Consider the following 17318-nt stretch of genomic DNA (forward strand, 5'->3'; position numbering starts at 1 on the left):
TTTATTTTTTTCTGAAATTTTACTTATTTTGAGTGCCTGCGTATATCTTTGTACCACATGTGTGCCAAGTGCCTATGGAGGTCAGAAAAGGGTGCTGGATTCCTTGGAACTGGAGTTACAGGCAGTTATAAGCCACCAAGGAGGTGGTGGGAACAAAAACCAGGTCCTCTGCAAGAGCAGCAGTTGCTCTTAACCATTAAGGCATCTCTCCAGCCCAACAACAATTTTATTACAAGATAAAAATATTTTTAGGATATCACTGAGTTGACATTATGATTTAAATTTGGCTTTAAAATTCTTCCATTATGATACATGAAATTTTTGAACATAGGAAATGTGTGTCAAAGAAATTAATTTTATAGACTTAAAACCTTGAAAATCAGGAATACTGTATTTCAAGCCCTGGTCTATGGCTTACTGGCTGTATTTATTAGGCCTAATATTTAACTAAGTCTAGCCTGAAGCTTATTAACAAGTTAATTCAATCTAATGAAATTCTATAACATTATCAGGTTGCAAGGAATGGAGACAGATGTGGAGAAGAAACTTCTATCTCTTAACTTAAAAGAAGTTCAATGAGAACTGTAGCAAGTAAGAGATTTTAAGAAACAAAAAAGTACAATTAAAATAGACTCTAAAATTTATGTAAGAAAAATCATACAACATAACTCATTTCTTAGTACATATTTATTGAGTATCACTTGGGATTATCATGTATCAAGCACCAAGGATGCACCGACCCGTGGGCTACAGAGATGGAAGGCCCTTCACGGAGGGCTACAGAGGTGGCAGGCCCTTCACGGAGGGCTACAGAGGTGGCAGGCCCTTCACGGAGGGCTTCTCCCTTGAAAGAGCCTCAATTCTTGTTAAGCCAGAGTCTCAAAATATCCAAAGATACAACACCGAATTCCTTTAAAAATTATTATCCAATTTTATTCAAAATGAGGTTTTCCAGGTTGTCATCTACCTTGCAAGAACCTTTAACTCACACACAGCTCTTACTTAAACTCCAAGTCCATTTCCTCCCAAACTTTCAATGTGCTTTACTGAATATCTTCCAAGATAAACACAAATACAACCTCATGAATATGCAAGCCTCTTAAGCTGGGCTCATAGTCTCCCTTTATTTTATTCTCACAAGTAAATTAGCTGCTAATAAGACAGAATCCATCAAGTTGGGGGGAAAGGGAGAAAACTGCACAAAACTCTACAGAGAAAAACAGATGAAAACAAACCGCTCTTTGTACCTAATTCCCCACACTGGCGTCAATCACCCCGCCCTTTTGGTCTATCACTATTAACTCTGGATGGCATCTACTCCTATCCTTATCCACCAACGCATCCTAATTCAGACCGCTGCCTCTCGGTGGCATTTACTGTTACAGGCTTATGATAAAATGAGTAGCTTTCTACAACAATGGAAAATAGAATCCAGAACCAGAAGAACAAGTAAATTAATTCACCAATTCTATAAACAAATTTTAAGAGTACCTACTGTGTGGTAACACCATGCAATGAAAGTACAACAAATGAAGAAGAATATACCTTCAGAGAATTTACAGTCTATGGAGAAACACAAATTAACAATCAATCTCAAAGCACCTTAAATATTCTGGCAGGAATAAATGTAGAGAACTGCTTTGTGCTCTTAAAGAATCCAGCTAGGTCTGGTGACCCAGGTCCGTAACCCTGCTAGTGGGGTAGCTGAGGCAGGAAGTGCTCAAGTCCAAGGCAGCCTCAGCAGCTACTCAGCAAGATCACTGCAAGCGTCAAACAGTAAGTAAAGAGCTGGAGGCCTAGTTTTGTATCAGAGCACTTACCTACCATGCGTTAAGGCCCTGGCTTCAGTCCCTAGTGCCAGGAACATGGGAACAAAAAAAGAATCCTGCCTTTGAATTTGACTTGCTGATTTGTCTAATATTTATTTGTCAGGATGTAAAGACTATTTTTTAATAGATGGAATGCCTATTATCTAAACTGAATAGCTAAATAATCTACTATTTTCTCTCATTCAGTTGAGATGTTCCTTCATCAAATTTCAAAATACAAAATACTCATCTCCGTCTCCAGGCACTCTCTTCTGCTCTGGTTGCCTATGTTTCTGTCAATATTGTTCAATCATTCTGAATAATTTCTTAGGAAAACTAAGTGTCTGGTAGGGCAGGTTTTTACTCATGAACTAACTTAAAAATATCACCTAATATGGTTAAACTTAAAAAAAAAAACTCATTTAAATGAAGAAGAAGAAGAAGAAGAAGAAGAAGAAGAAGAAGAAGAAGAAGAAGAAGAAGAAGAAGAAACAGTACTAAAACCGATAAAGAAGAAAATAGCCTTAAAAGTGAACATCACTTCCCAACTGTTTAGAAGACAAACAACCCAACAAAATTTTAGGCTGAAAATACCAACAGATTTACAGTTGCCGTTAGCCAAGTAATAATACTTCCAGAGCGTCAAGAAATGAAAACAAAGCAGCAGCAAGACACCAAGTGTGAGCAGGCTTCAGGGAGAGCAAGAAGCAACAGCACAGTGCTGTAGGAAGTCACTTTAATTAAGGATCTGAGGCTGTACATCGGTCGTAAGTGCTTGCCTGGCATGCACTGAGGTCTGGAGTCCGTCCCTGTCACTGCACAGACTGGGCATGATGACCCGTAATCGACCATAACCCCAGCACTTGGGAGGTAGAAGCAGAAGGACCAGAAGTTCAAGGTGCTGCTCAGGCTGCACAGCCAGTCAAAGGCCAGCCTATAAATAAACGTATTCTATCTAGCATTGCTGATCTGAGCAAGCCAATTACAAGCAACATTTCAGCCAGGGGTGGTGGAACATACCAACAACCACAAACCTTTGGAGAGGCTGAGGCAGGAGGATCATAAATTTAAGCCTAGGCTAACATAGTGGAAGCCTGCTCCAAAAACAAACAAAAAGTCCAGTATGTAAGGAAGTAGTAGCAAGTTCAGGCTATAACATCCACAAATCAGTTTTTAACATGCTCAAGGTCCTAGGTTCGAGCCCCACTACCACCCCAAACTCCACATAATATTACAAGGAAACAACACTGAAACACCTGAAAGCATAAAATAAAACCACCATTCCACACCCAAGAGGCTGAGGGGAAAGCATTGAGGAGTCAAGACCAGCCTGAGTTACACAGTGATTTTAGGTCTGGATATATAATAAGATCCTACTTCAAAATAATTTACAAATAAATGCTAATTCAAGAAATTAAAGCTTAAACAATTTCCTTTTCCCCTCAAACATAAAACAAACAAGAAATTATGAATAAAAATATGAGAAAAGATAAATTTCACTGACTCATAATATTCAGACATATGGATTTCATGTGTCGGTGTGACATAGCAGCTTTGAATACAGTGAGTTTTTTAAGAAAAAAAAATTCTATTTAGACCTTAGTATCATCCATTAAACTGTGTATCTTCTGCTTAAGCGCATAAAAGGCACTGCTGATATAACCCTCTACTTTTCATACTATGTGTATAGTAATATCTAGGAAAGTTGGAAATGAAAAATCCAAATTATCTGCCAAAATTTTTCTTGAGTTACATAGCACTGTAAATGTTTGGCTACTGAAAAGAATGGGTAAGAGTTATTTTGCAAAATAAAAATATTTAACCCAAATTCTGTTTTGGTATCTAAAACTAGATTTGTCTACATTTTTTAATTGTTTTATTTTCTAATACCTTTTAAAGATTTGCTTTGTTTGTTTATATGTATGGGCACATGTGCCGAGTGTATATATGTGCACCACAGATGTCCAGGTGCCCATCAGGTAAAAAAAAAAAGGGTATATCCCCTGGAGCTGGAGTTGCAGGCAGCTGCGAGCTGCCCAACGTGGTGTTATTGTTTGCAACAATAGCAAGTGTTGTTAACTGCTAAGCCATTGCTTCAGCTCCAAAATAGGTTTTATTGGTGGCTTTTTGTTTTGTTTTGGGTGGTGCAGGGGGAATGCAGTCTAGGGCCTCACGCGTGCTAGGCACAGCAGTTATCATTCAGTTACACACCGCATTTCTTTTCTTTTTTTTAATTTTTAAAAAAGATTTTATTTATTTTATGTATGAGTGCTCCATCTGCATGTACACCTGAATGCCAGAAGAGAGCATCAGATTCCAGTATAGATGGTTGTGAGCCACCATGTCATTTTGGGACTTGAACTCAGGACCTCTGAAAGAGCAGACAGTGCTCTTAACCACTGAGCCATCCCTCCAGGTCCCATTGCATTTATTTTTTTAAAAAAGTTTAAATGTTTAAAAGAATGGATGTGAATAACAACTATGAATTCTGACGCTTGTAAACGACAAGAATTTTTATTTTGCTACTTCTTCAAACACTGCTCCTTGTTTCCAGCATGACTAGTATAACTGATAATATACAGATTGCTTCTCTCAGAGAAAGTCACTGAAGAAGAGATGTCCATCTAAAGCCTGACACAAAGAGTGTAAAACAGACTAAATGATTCGAGTCAGACTAAAAGACACGATGCCAACAGCAGCTCAGACATGTTTTTCCTCATTTTGACACTTTTTGGCAAATTTTTGCATTTTGAAATCTGGCGTTTGGGAGGCTGGACAGAGATGGCACATCAATTAAGAGCACTTGATGCTCTGGCAGAGGACTGAGGTTTTGTTCCTAGCATTCATACTGGGGACTCATGATTTAAAACTACTTTTTAATATTTATTTCTACATTTATAAAAAAATGTAGATTTCAAGCAATGTACAAATTCAATGATAAATCTATGTGGAAAAGAATACAATGAAAGGATTTTAGCCTTTATTACTTTTGAAAACTACCATGATAAATACTATAATTTTTCTAAGTGTAAATAAATACCTGGTGTATTCAATGTACTCTTAAGAATTTTACATATAAGTCTACATAGATCATATATGCCTGATATGTTCACCCCTAAAATGTTAATAAACTAAATGTAAGTAAAATATCATTGCATTCACTCTGACACTGAACAGTAAACACATGCAAAGCTTTTGCTTGTCATTTTAAGAAGCAGTTCTGACTACAAACCACATGCTACATGTGATGCATGGTGGTCTTTGAGCCATTTCTGCTACTGTAGTTAACCCAAACAGAAGTCACTGGCTCGCCAGGCTGGACTTGGTGGGTTAGCACTTTACTCTGTCATTGGTTCCTCATCTAAAGTGGAAACAATGCCTTTCTTACCTAATAAATGAGTGTCTGAGGAATCACCTATATGGCTTTAGACCCATTTTCATTTAATTTTCAGAAGTTATATTGAAGTATTCTGTTTTAAATTTTCCAACTTTCCAGTCAAATTTCTCCTGTGAATTGAGAACGTGGTAGTGTGTGGAGCATCTGACAATGCATGTGTGCACTATATTCTATCAGCACAGATGTGTGGTGTGCTTTCATAATAAACACAATGCTTTGCTATTTACTCCATTTAAAGCTGTACTGTCCTGTGTATTAAAGCGCATTTGAAGACTAGTCTTTTTTCATTACTCTGATGTGATAGGTATGCATTATTAATAAAAAGTAATTAAATGTCATGGTACAGCAATGTACAAAGAACTCAAAACGTTATCAAGTTATAACTGGCTTGGTGGTTTGTAGATAACATATAGTGAGTCAATAGGTGTTGTGCTCCAATACAACTTCATGAAGAGTAAAACAAAGACTGTAATAGACATGCTGCAACTCTACATCGTTTGGATCTCTCTTCCCTTCGTGATTTAGCTACCTCCTATCTGACTTGGAAGAGTCTTCCCTCTGGATGAAGGCAGCGTTTCATCATCTCAACACTTGTCCTGTGTGACTTATCTGGGTTTAGACTCCTTAGACGCTATGTAAAAGAACACTGAGAAAAGCGAACTTTCATCTCTCCCTGGCAATTCTCTCTCCCGACACACAGAACAGTGCACAGCCGAGAGCACACGTCCATAAATATTTAGGAACAAACAGAAACTGGCCCCTGATTTCTCTATTTCAATTGTCAAGTCTGGTACACAGCAGCATCTCAAGATACAAATACTTTCCTAAAGATAGAAACCTGGAAATAACAGTGACTCCAATACTGAAGAACTATAAATAGCAGCCCAAGATTTACACACCCACTGCAGCAAACTTGGCCTTATTTATCCTATGACTTTTACTTCCTTGTTTCTAGTTTCTCTATTCATTCTTATTTTTACTCAAGTGATATAGAGTCTGATATTTTGAGTTTTCTCTAAGTTTCTCCCAAGCTTTTATGAAGTGGTTCATGATGTCAATATAAATGAGGCTCAACTTAATGTAGCATGTGGTCACTTTGAAAAAATTATAAAGTTTTAAGAAACAGAAAATTACTAATAAAATATATTGGGAGAGTCATAAAAAGAAAAACTCCTGAACCCACTCCTATAGAATTTAACAGAAGGAAATGAAAGAGTTTGGATTTAGTTTGGGATTTCTTATTTAAAGGCATAAGCAAATTCAATAAAAAGCATCAAATTCCTCAGACAAAAAAAAAAAAAAAAAAAAAAAAAAAAAAAAAAAACCCTGTCATACCAAGAGCACAACTTACAGTTTGTGAAATGCAGTAATTTTTCTATTTAAAAAAAAATCTACATTTAAGTAACACTTTAAAAAATAATGCTAAACTCGGCCAACAAGAGACGAAGGACACAAAAGTAGACCGCTTCTTACTAAGTTGTTGTCGTCCTGGAAAGCGTAGTGCAGAGTGGTTATCCACTTGCTGTCGCCGTTCACCAGCACATCCCGCTCTTCACGAAAGCATGCTGTCTGGAAGGGAAAGAAAACGTTTTAAAGAATACGTTATATAAACCTAGAAAACACTATGCAAACAACTGCTCAAAATGTGTATCTAACACCTTGACACAGTTTCTAAACAGTCTAAAAGTTTAATTTTTTTTAGAACTGCTATAGTTCAAAACAGAAAAATTCGCAGAATTTTTTAACTTAACCACAGACCAACCTATTAACCAGATGATATAAATGCCCAAGTTTGCCATATCCACTTCACCAGTTTTAAGGACATTTTAAAAAATGGACATAGTAAGTGCTTTTGAATTTTGTATTGTGTTTTATAGTGCTAAGGACTGAACTCGGGATCTGTGCATGCTACACATTTTTTACTCGAGGGCCAGAGCCTCCGCTCTTACAGTGGGTAGTGGCTACCCATAAGGAAGATTACGTAGCCACGATACATGAAACAAATTATTGCACAATTGCCCCTAGTATTCTCACGTTTATGCACATGAGACCTACTTGGACAAACAGAATTGCCAAAGCCGGGAATTAAATGGCAATATCAGATAAAACACTAAAACAAGTAAATGAAAACCATCTGAAATGGTGACTTTAATTGTCTATCACATTACTAAAATCTGACATTATGCTTCAATTCACTTTAGAAGAAAATACAATCACGTTACCTACTTAACTCTGAGTCCTGCTAGAAAGCTTAGCGGACCTCAGTGTGTGGTTTAGAAGGATGACAGAGCCAAGAAAGGCCTTTCCTGGCTTTATCATACAAGGACAGTGACCTAACATTTTAAAGACAACCCAGCTAGAATCTAGTAAGTGCTCGCTGCTTCACTTGATTGGCAACTTCAAACTAACCAAAACTCTGAATACTTTAGTCAAAACAACAAATTAAACTGTAAGTTCTAATCTACCCTCAATTGCTCAGTAAAAAAGTTTTCAAAGATAAATGTATATAATAAACTATAACATTTCAAACATATACAAACTTACATAAATTCCTTCCCCCAACGTACCATTACTAAACTTCAACAATTATTTTCTTACCCAATCTGACTCTGTTCCACTCTCACACACGCACCCCACCCCTCAGGTCTACTGGTGCATACACACATACATACTTTATAAAGACAGTCTCCGATATTATGTGGTACATTTGCAAATATTTAACTATTAGGCTATTCTTTCTTAAAGCACAGGTATTAGGTCTAGATATAAGGCATTCTCCAGACTTTCATTTAATGCACTATGTCCTCAGTGGGTTATGCCAACTGGAAAAGATACTACTTGTATCTAGGAAGGAGAAGCCAAGATACTTCCCCCATACAAGCACAGAACAGCTTCCTCAAGAAATAACCAAGTTGTCAACAGTGGCTATACTAAGAAAGGCTCCTCATCAGTATTAAACCACGAGAAATGGATACTCTGGTGGTGTAAACATGCTACAGAAATTCAATCATTTTCTGAAGGAAAAAAAATCATATCTAAAGAAAATGGAGTTTTTTATTTTAATTTTTAAAAATCCCCTACATGGTTTGGGTCTCTAAAAAACAACAGCAAAACAGGATAGCACAGGCCGACAATCATGGTGCGTAAGACATGAAAACAAGAAGAGCGCGAGTTGAAAGCCATCCGTGGCTAGCCAGAAGGCATGCTGCCGCTCAACAGAACAATACCTCACAAACACGACACGTTCCAGGGAGTTACCAACACTGAAAGGCTAACTTAAGTTTAGTTGTTCACTTTCCCAACTAATTTTTATTTATTTATTTTTTGCTTTTTGAAACAGGGTTTCTCTGTGTAGCCCTGCCTATGTTGGAAATCACCGTGTAGACCAGGCTGGCCTCAGCTCCCCGTCTCTGCCTCCTGAGTACTGGAATTAAAGGCAGGCATAACACTGCCTGGCTAATTTTCACATTTCAACCAAGCATTTACTCGCCAGAGCAATTTAACTTTATATACCTTTATATTTTTCTATATTCAGTAATATGTGCTTTAAATTTTATCCTTAATGAACTACTGGGATAATTAGCAACAAGAATTCCTATGTTGATGTACTACAGTGAAGAATCTTTTATCCATCCTTTGGTTAAGGGGCATCTAGGTTGTTTTTAGTTTCTGGCTATTACAAATAAACTGCTATGAACATTGTTGAGCAAGTGTCCTTGTGGTATGATGGAGCATCCTTTGGGTATATGCTCAGGAGTATAGCTGGGTCTTGAGGTAGATCAATTCTCAGTGTTTTGAGAAACTGCCATACTGATCTCCAAAGTGGCTGTGGAAGTCTGCAGTCCCACCAGCAATGGAGGAGTGTTCACTTTGCTCCACATCCTCACTAGCATGAGCTGTCGCTTGTGTTTTTAATCTTAGCCACTCTGACAGGTGTAATTAGAATCTCAGAGCCATTTTGATTTGCCTTTCTCTGATGGCTAGAGATGTTCAGCATTTTTTAAAGAGCTTCTTGGCCATTTGAGATTCCTCTGTTGAGAATTCTCTGTTCAGATCTGTGCCCCACTTTTAATTGGATTATTTGGTTTGTTGCTGTCTAGTTCCCTGAATTCTTCATAGATATTAGAAATTAGCCCTGTGTTAGATATAGAGGTGGTAAAAATCCTTTCCCATTCTGTGGGCTGCCATTTTGTCTTTATTGATGGTGTCCTTTGCCTTACAGAAGCTTTTTAGTTTTATGAGGTCCCATTTATTAATTGTTGATCTTAGTGCCTGGGCTGTTGGTGTTCCATTCAGGAAGTTGTCTCCTGTGCCAATGTGTTCAAGGTTATTCCCCACTTTTTCTTATAAAGAAAATATGGGACATTTACACAGTGGAGTATTACTCAGCTGTTAAGAAAAATAACAATCATGAAATTTGCAGGGAAATGGACAGAACTAGAAAAAATTATACTGAAAGAGGTAGCCCAGACCCAGAAAGACAAACATGGTACATACTCACTTATAACCACTGGAAGGCTTGCCTGGTTACAGGAGAATGGCTGGTTCAGGCTCTGTATCACCCATTGCTGGGAGCCTTTGCTAGGGTCACTCTAGTAAAGTCCTTGGAGTTTCCATTGTACTAGGTTTCTAGCTCGGCCCCAAAATGCCCCCAATTCCAGTTGTCCCTCCCAGTACTCTTCTTCCATCCTCCCCTCCCCTGACCCCTCCTCTTTCCAACTGCACCAACCCCTGGTTCACCTGCAAAATGTATTCCATTTCCTCTTCCCAGAAATTCATGTGTCACCTCTTGAGCCCTTCTTGTTACTTAACTATTCTGGGTCTGTGGAGTGTAGCATGGTTGTCCTGTACTTTATGGCTAAGTGGAGGGATTGGGGTACCAACCCAGCCACAAAACCTTCAACCCACAATCTGTCCTGCCAACAGGTTGTACTGGGATAAAGGTAGAGCAAAAATTGTTAAAGTGGCCAACCAATGGCTGGTCCAGCTTGAGATCCATGCCACAAGAGGGAGCCCACCCCTGACACTGCCTGAAGGCCTAGGACCTAGAGGCTGGATTGGCCAGAGCCTAGGATAGAACTAAACCATGACTGGAAAAAAAAAGTTGATAAAATGATTCCTAATGATAGTCTGCTATGCTCATAAACTGGAGCCTAGCACAACTGCCATCAGAGAAGCTTCATCTAGCAACGGACGGAAACAGAGGCCAAACCCAGAGCCAAACATTAGGTGGAGCTCAGGAAATCCTGCAGGAGAGGAGGAAGGATTGTAGAAGCCAGAGGGGTCAAGAAAACCAGAAATCAACTAAGAAAATCATAATTAACTAACCTGGGCTCATAGGGGCTCGCTGAGTCTGAACTGACAATCAGGGTCTATATGGGTCTGACCTATCCCTCTGCATGTATGGAGACCAGACTGTGTGGTCTGGTCTTTGTGAGACACCTAACAGTGAGAAGAGGGGCTGTCTCTGGCTCTTTTGCTTGCTTTTCCCTCCTACTAGGTTACCTCATCCAGCCTAAATAGGAGGGGAGGTGCCTAGTCTTACTGCAACCTGATCTGCCATGGCTGGATGGCATCCATGGGAGGCCTGCTATGTTCTGAAGAGAAAGGAGGCGAGGTGGATGTGGGCAGTGGGGGGCCTGGGAAGCCAAGAGGAAATGGAAACTGTGGTCAGGATGTAATATTGGAGATAAGAATTATTTTTTTTAATTTAAAGAATTCCTATGTTGAAACAGAAGTTAAATGAGGTTCATAAATGATAATTCTGCAAAGTTGTCACATGACTCATCACAACATTCATAAAATACATTCATCAAATTAGTAGTCATATAAACCATATCAAACTGTATGACTAGTGCCCTCAAGATAGCTCAACCAGTAGTAAAAAGTGCTTGCCATACAACTCTTATGACCTAAGTCTAGTCCCTAATCCCAAGGGGAAAGACAGAATTAACCTCCTCAAAATTGCCCTCTGACTTCCATACACATGTACCATGGCAAGTACATGCATATAGGCACACATATATCATGCACATGCACACACTCACACATACTCATACACACACACAACCACACATAATAATAGACAAAATCACTAGTCAAAAACATACCAAGTCTGGCTTCTCATTTATTGGGAATGAAAATAAAGACTTCTCTCATTCACAAAATACTGTTCTAGAGAAATCTTTTTTAAAAATAACAGAATATTTAAAGTCTATTTTTTCATTTTGAAAGCTAAAAGGAATTTTAAGTTTTTAAAAAATCTTTACATCTCCATTATTTTTTTTTAATAGCAAAGCATCAAATTCATCTTTTGTTTGTTTGTGACAAGTTCTCCTGTGGCCCAGAGTAGCCTTTAATGCAAGCTATATAATTAAGGACAAACTGGAATTCTTCATCTTTCTGTACCTCCTAAATGCTAGGTGAACTTTTGAATTAACTTTCAAATATACAGTTTAACATGTATTTGATGGCCACACATGCCAAAAGCAAAAACCAAAATAAACAACAATGAGGTACATTAATTTTTAAGTAGTCAAAAAAAATGTCTTAACATAACACAAAAATAATTTGATAATATTTAATTGGCAAATGTGCTTCACACACACACACACACACACACACACACACACTAAGCCATTTCATTAAGAGCCGATGCTGAGGACCACGCTGTGTTGGTGGTCAGGCTTTTCCCTCTCCTCCCCTCCACTTCACATCTCCCAGTTTGTCATAGAAAGATGGGGAATGTCACTGGAGAGAGTGTGGCCTTTCTAATAATGTCCTTTTTTGTGAAGAGACTTTTCTTAATTCAATTTTTGTTTAATTTTGATAAATTTGTATTGATAGACATTTTAAATAAAATTTGGTTTTCAGTGCTAAAAAAAGAAGTAAGTATGAAGCAATTTTGTAATCAATATCAGGATTACCAAATAATTCTACGAAACCTTTAGATATCATGTAAATTATAAATAAAATTCACTGGCTTATGTGCTATATAGGTATCTCCTTTAGACTGTAGTTATACATGTATAAAATTCAGTAATATTGGTGGATATGTGAGCACTCAAGAAAATAACTCTCCCTCCTTCTCCTTCTCTCTCTCTCTCTCTCTCTCTCTCTCTCTCTCTCTCTCTCTCTCTCTCTCACACACACACACACACACACACACACACACAGAGCTAGATATTGAGTTAATAATTAAAATATTATTTAAGCAATAGCTTCCAAAGTTTAGATGTATTCCCCCATCACTAAAAACGTTTAATTTGGTAGGTGTTTAAGTTGTGACATGCACACAACCTATAAAATCCTTTTGTGTAAAACTCAGAATATTCTAAGATCATTTCAACCTCCTTTTCCACAAACTGGTGACCTCAGGGGAGCCACAGAGTAGCTATGGTTAAGAGTACTTCATAGATCCTCTACCTTTTCCTCTTTTAATGTTTACCGCACACACGTGCACATGCACATGTATGTATGCCACGGTGCACACCTGTGGAAGTCAGAGAACAACTCTCCCTTGCCAGTTCTCTTTCCACCGTAGGCTCCAGGGATGAAACTTCCACTGAGCCACCTCAGAGAGCCACTTTACAGCGACTGCATTCTGTGGGTGACACGGCTGTGCTGATCATCTTTCTCCTCTCATTTTGAAACTTCTTTTTCACAAATACACAAAGCTAATTTTGGTGAAATAATTAAATATCCTAATAATTTGAGTCCACTTTGCTACATAGTCAGACTACGCATGAGCTCACGAAAGTACTCCAATATCCACGTACAAAAGGTTTTACTACCAACATGTTTCAAAATAGTCTAAATGAAAACCAACCTAAATGTCATCCATTTTTATAAGGTATAAAGACTTACCTCAGCTCTTTTCAGCATTTCCCACTTGTTCAGAATTTTCATGGCAAATACTTTATCTGCATTTTTCAGTTTAACTACAGCCACCTAAAAAAGATAATGGAAATATAACTGTAAAAGTATGAAAAAAAAACTTACTTTATCCATTTTCCATTTCCTCTCTGTAAGAAAAAAGTAAACACCAATTACCAATTATTTCAATGTCGCTTAGTTCTAAGATCCTAAATTAAATAATGTCAAATATAAAAGTTACATTAGGGAACATATGCCATGCAAATGATTTTATTTGTGAACAGTGGCTGCTGCTTATATAGTGTATCTTCCTTTCCAAGTGCTCTGCCCAGGAATTTAAACTCGGCCTCTATTACTGAGAAATTGACCAAGATGCACAGTATGAAAGCCGTAGATCTTATGAGATAATGCAAGCCAGATTCCAGCAGGTCTTACAGGGAGTGCAGCTCCCATGGGAGAGATGTTCTGCGGGGATCAAGTAATTCACGTGACCTGACGATGACGATGCTCGCATTCCACACTCTTACCCACTACGCATGTATTTCAACTCGTTCTTCTCCTCCCGCCCCCAGGTCCCACCAAAGAGCAATCATGACTAACAGTTTTATAAACTGTGAACTGTAAATATCTTTTCCAACAAAAAAAGCAGCAAATGCTTATTTTTAATATATCTAGTTATAGGTCAAAAAACTGCCAAGAAAAATATAAGACTACTCTCACTGTTAACAAACTGATTACATTTCTGTTTCTAACATTTCCGTTGAACTAGATAATCTCTTTAGGGCCCTTCCAGCTGGCTGTGTTTGTTATAGAGCTGAAACTAAACTACAAAACAGGAAGGCAAATATTCACCGACAACATTCCCAGTAACTGAGAAGCACCACTGGAGAAAACAAATACTACCTGCCACAGTTTGGATACTAGGTGCCCCTCAGATGTCCATGTGGTGGTAAAGGCCTGTTCCCCAGCATAGCACTTTGGATGACAGTAGAAGTCTAAAAAGGCTTCATAATAGTTGGTGCCTTAGGTTGCTGGGGTTTGTGGACCCTAAACTGACTTCATTATTTCCTCTCTCCCTTTCTTCCTGTCAGCCCCACTCATAAGGCAGATGGTTTTATTTTGCCACACACTCCTAGAACATGCTGCCTCACCACAGGCCTTAGAAGTGCTGAGCTATTTGATTACACACTGAACTCTCCAAAACTATAAGCCAAAATAAATTTATCTTTTTATAAGTGGATTATTTGAAGTATTTTGTTATAGTAGTTGGAAGCTAACATCTCAATATTCTAACATGCAGGCAAGAACAACATATGTACAGATCTTGAATAATTCAAAGGAATATTTCCAAGGATAAAAAATAGAGTTCTAATTTAATATGCTTTAATAGCAAATGTGCATGTACACTTAATAAATTTGTATCTAGATCATATTGTCATTAGAGTAATATGATGACATAATTAAAATCAGTGCATAACATCTCTCGGTAGCTGTCACAAACAGTTACATCGTCAATTAAGATGGTGGAAGATGTGTCAGGGAGATGGCTCAGTAAACCAGCCATACCAGCAAGCCTAACGAACTGAGTTCAAGCAGGTCCTGTAACCCATGTAAACAGCCTGATGCAGTGGTGCCTCTATTTCATTTCAGCATTCATATGGCAACAGGGCAGGCATGGGCAAGAGGATCACCCAGAAGCTTCCAGGCAGGCAGTCTGAAGTACACAGAGCAGCAGCAGACAGGAGACTCTGTGTCAACAAGGCAGAAGGTAAAAGCTGACTCTCAAGTTGTCCTTAACCTCCAGATGCCCAACAACATAACAGTGAGTGTCCAAATGCCAGGCATTATGCTAAGAGTTTTACACAGGTCTACAATCCCTCAACTGCAATCCCAGAAGCCAAAAACCTTGGTAACTCACTTGGCAGTATATGCGAAAAGCCAGGAGATCATTAGTCTTTTGTCTGAATCTCTCTTACTGTAAAAACAAACAAACTTCAGCATCATGAGCAGACGTGTTATGGCGTGTTGCTCCAGCCTTGACAGGGTGATATGTAAGTGTGTACACTAAATCAACTTCTTGGAGTCCCACAACACTGGACTCAGAACGAGCTGCACGCCAGCCAGCTCCACACAAGTGGTAGCAGTGACAGTGACCGGCAGCCACTGAACACTCCAACACTTAGCACTTACTGGGGGGGTGTCAGGAAGTGGTGACAATTTGGATTCCGAAGTCACCATCATTTGACTGTACAACTCTAGGTTTTTCTTCAAAGCAGCTGCCTTTCAATGTTTCAGTTTTCTCACCAATCTTGAGTTTAATAAATATACCAACAGTATACAGATGCAGTTAAGATCAAAATAATATGTGTATAAAGTGCTTCCTGCAGGGTCTGGTGTCAAGTTACATATTCAGTAGGCATGAACCGTCGCCATGTGTCCACACCTGTACACTACACACCCACTCCCTTGTCTCCTAACTGCCACTTGTTCATCCACCAGTACATCATGGCAGGCAGTATATCTCAGAATCTTTCAACACTAAAGAGAAACAGCTTTTCACTTCCTAGCTTTAAGTTTATGACTATGACAGAAATTTCTCCAATTAAAAATATCTACATACAAATTAAAAGCTAAGTCATAATATTCAACACAGTTTGGTTTTCAGTAGTAAAATACTACAACTAACTTAATTATTCTTCAAGAGGAAATAGACAAAATACAATCAACCCACAGAGAATTACTTATATGGCTGGAGAAATGTTAAAAAATATTATTTGATAAAGAAAAGCTCAAGCTTGCAGTATGTGAAACATAAGTTTCTAAAACATTGTAGAGCAAAATTATTTTTCATCTCTATATGAAATATATATAATAAATCATAAATGTCCATGCCATATATTAAAGGGATAAACACCAAAATACTAGAAGATGAGCTACTTCTAAAGTTCTTCAAAGGGGTAAGATTTTTACTTGCCTTCCTACCTCTTCTGTGAGATACCACACCTCTCTCATCTTAGTCATAGCATGAACACTAGCTCTATCTCTGGTAGCATGCAGTGAGGACCAAGAGAGGCGCAGTCCACACATGTGCGCATAGTGAGGAAGGCCATGCTACTGCAGAGTGGCGCATTCTCAACAATACCTTAGCACAGGGTTGCCTAAAAACTTTTCTGAAATAAATTGTGACTCAGAGAAATAAGTCGGCTCAAAACATTCCTGGATTATCAAATTGATGGCAGGATGGAAAAAGATGAAGCTTCCACAGTGACAACTGATCCCTCTGTCCCTCCCTCCCCTTCCCTCCTTCCTCCATCTCCCTGTTAAAACTATGAATCATTTCCATGTTCATAGCAGTAGTAGAACAACAATAATTTAAGTTGTCTTAGAGCTCCCACTTTAGAGCCTGTATTTTCAGGTAGAAAGTCAACTGGCACATAAGAGCATGACATGTTACAATTCTCTACCTTACAGTAGGGTGTGCAGCTCAGTACTAGAACACATGATTGTATGCACAGGCTCTCAATTCCATCACACACACACACACACACACACACACACACACACACACACACACACACGATCCCATTTAGTATGGACTAAAAATTATAAAGAAAAAAGATACATTTCTAAAACACTGGAGATTATTTTAATACTTCCTAGTAAATGCTCTTCGGTGTTAGGAAATGATCAGGAATGTGAAAAATGATCAGCATATGACAAATCTATACTAATCAGCTGTAGAACACAACCTGTGTATCCTGTGTGTAGCTATAGCCTCTAAATTACATATGACCTTTTGTATGGAACAGTCTACTTATTTTGTATGGAATTCAGAAATCTAGCCTGCTTCTGATAAAGCTAGAACTCACCAAACCTTCTCTTCTGTCCCAATAAACCTTGCCATCCTACCTTACCACACCTTTCTACCTGCCCTCATTCACCACAGTCTATTTCCAACAGTACAAAAACAACATGCTAACATGTAGCTCAGATGACATCATTCTTTTGTTCCAAACTTCTAGTGATTTCCTACAATTAAAAAGTTAAAGTTAAAAAGAAAAAGGAAAGACAAAGTCCTCATCATAAATTGTAAGGCCTGCCACCCTCCCTGGCCTCTCCTCCTCGCCCTTTAGCTCACTTTTGCTCAAGCCATAATGCTCACCTCGCACGATCCTACCTTAGGACAGTTGCATGGATCGTCCCCTGCCCTAGAATATACTTTATCTCTACAGGGCCAC

General features: G+C 38.4%; 1 protein-coding gene across 14 annotated transcripts in view; it reads right to left on the bottom strand.

Annotated features, from left to right (window-relative positions):
- CDC42BPA (CDC42 binding protein kinase alpha) overlaps nt 1-17318 on the bottom strand; it is a 207647-nt gene that overhangs the window by 120193 nt on the left and 70136 nt on the right. For all 14 annotated transcript variants that reach the window (XM_084791680.1, XM_084791667.1, XM_084791676.1 and 11 more), the window contains exons 3-4: nt 13072-13155; nt 6679-6774 (exon numbers count right to left, since the gene is read on the bottom strand). In XM_084791680.1, coding sequence (XP_084647806.1) covers nt 6679-6774; nt 13072-13155 — 180 coding nt within the window. The remainder of the gene's footprint in view (nt 1-6678; nt 6775-13071; nt 13156-17318) is intronic.

Source organism: Acomys minous, assembly GCF_964271855.1.
Source record: "Acomys minous genome assembly, chromosome: 1".
Lineage (NCBI taxonomy): Eukaryota > Metazoa > Chordata > Mammalia > Rodentia > Muridae > Acomys > Acomys minous.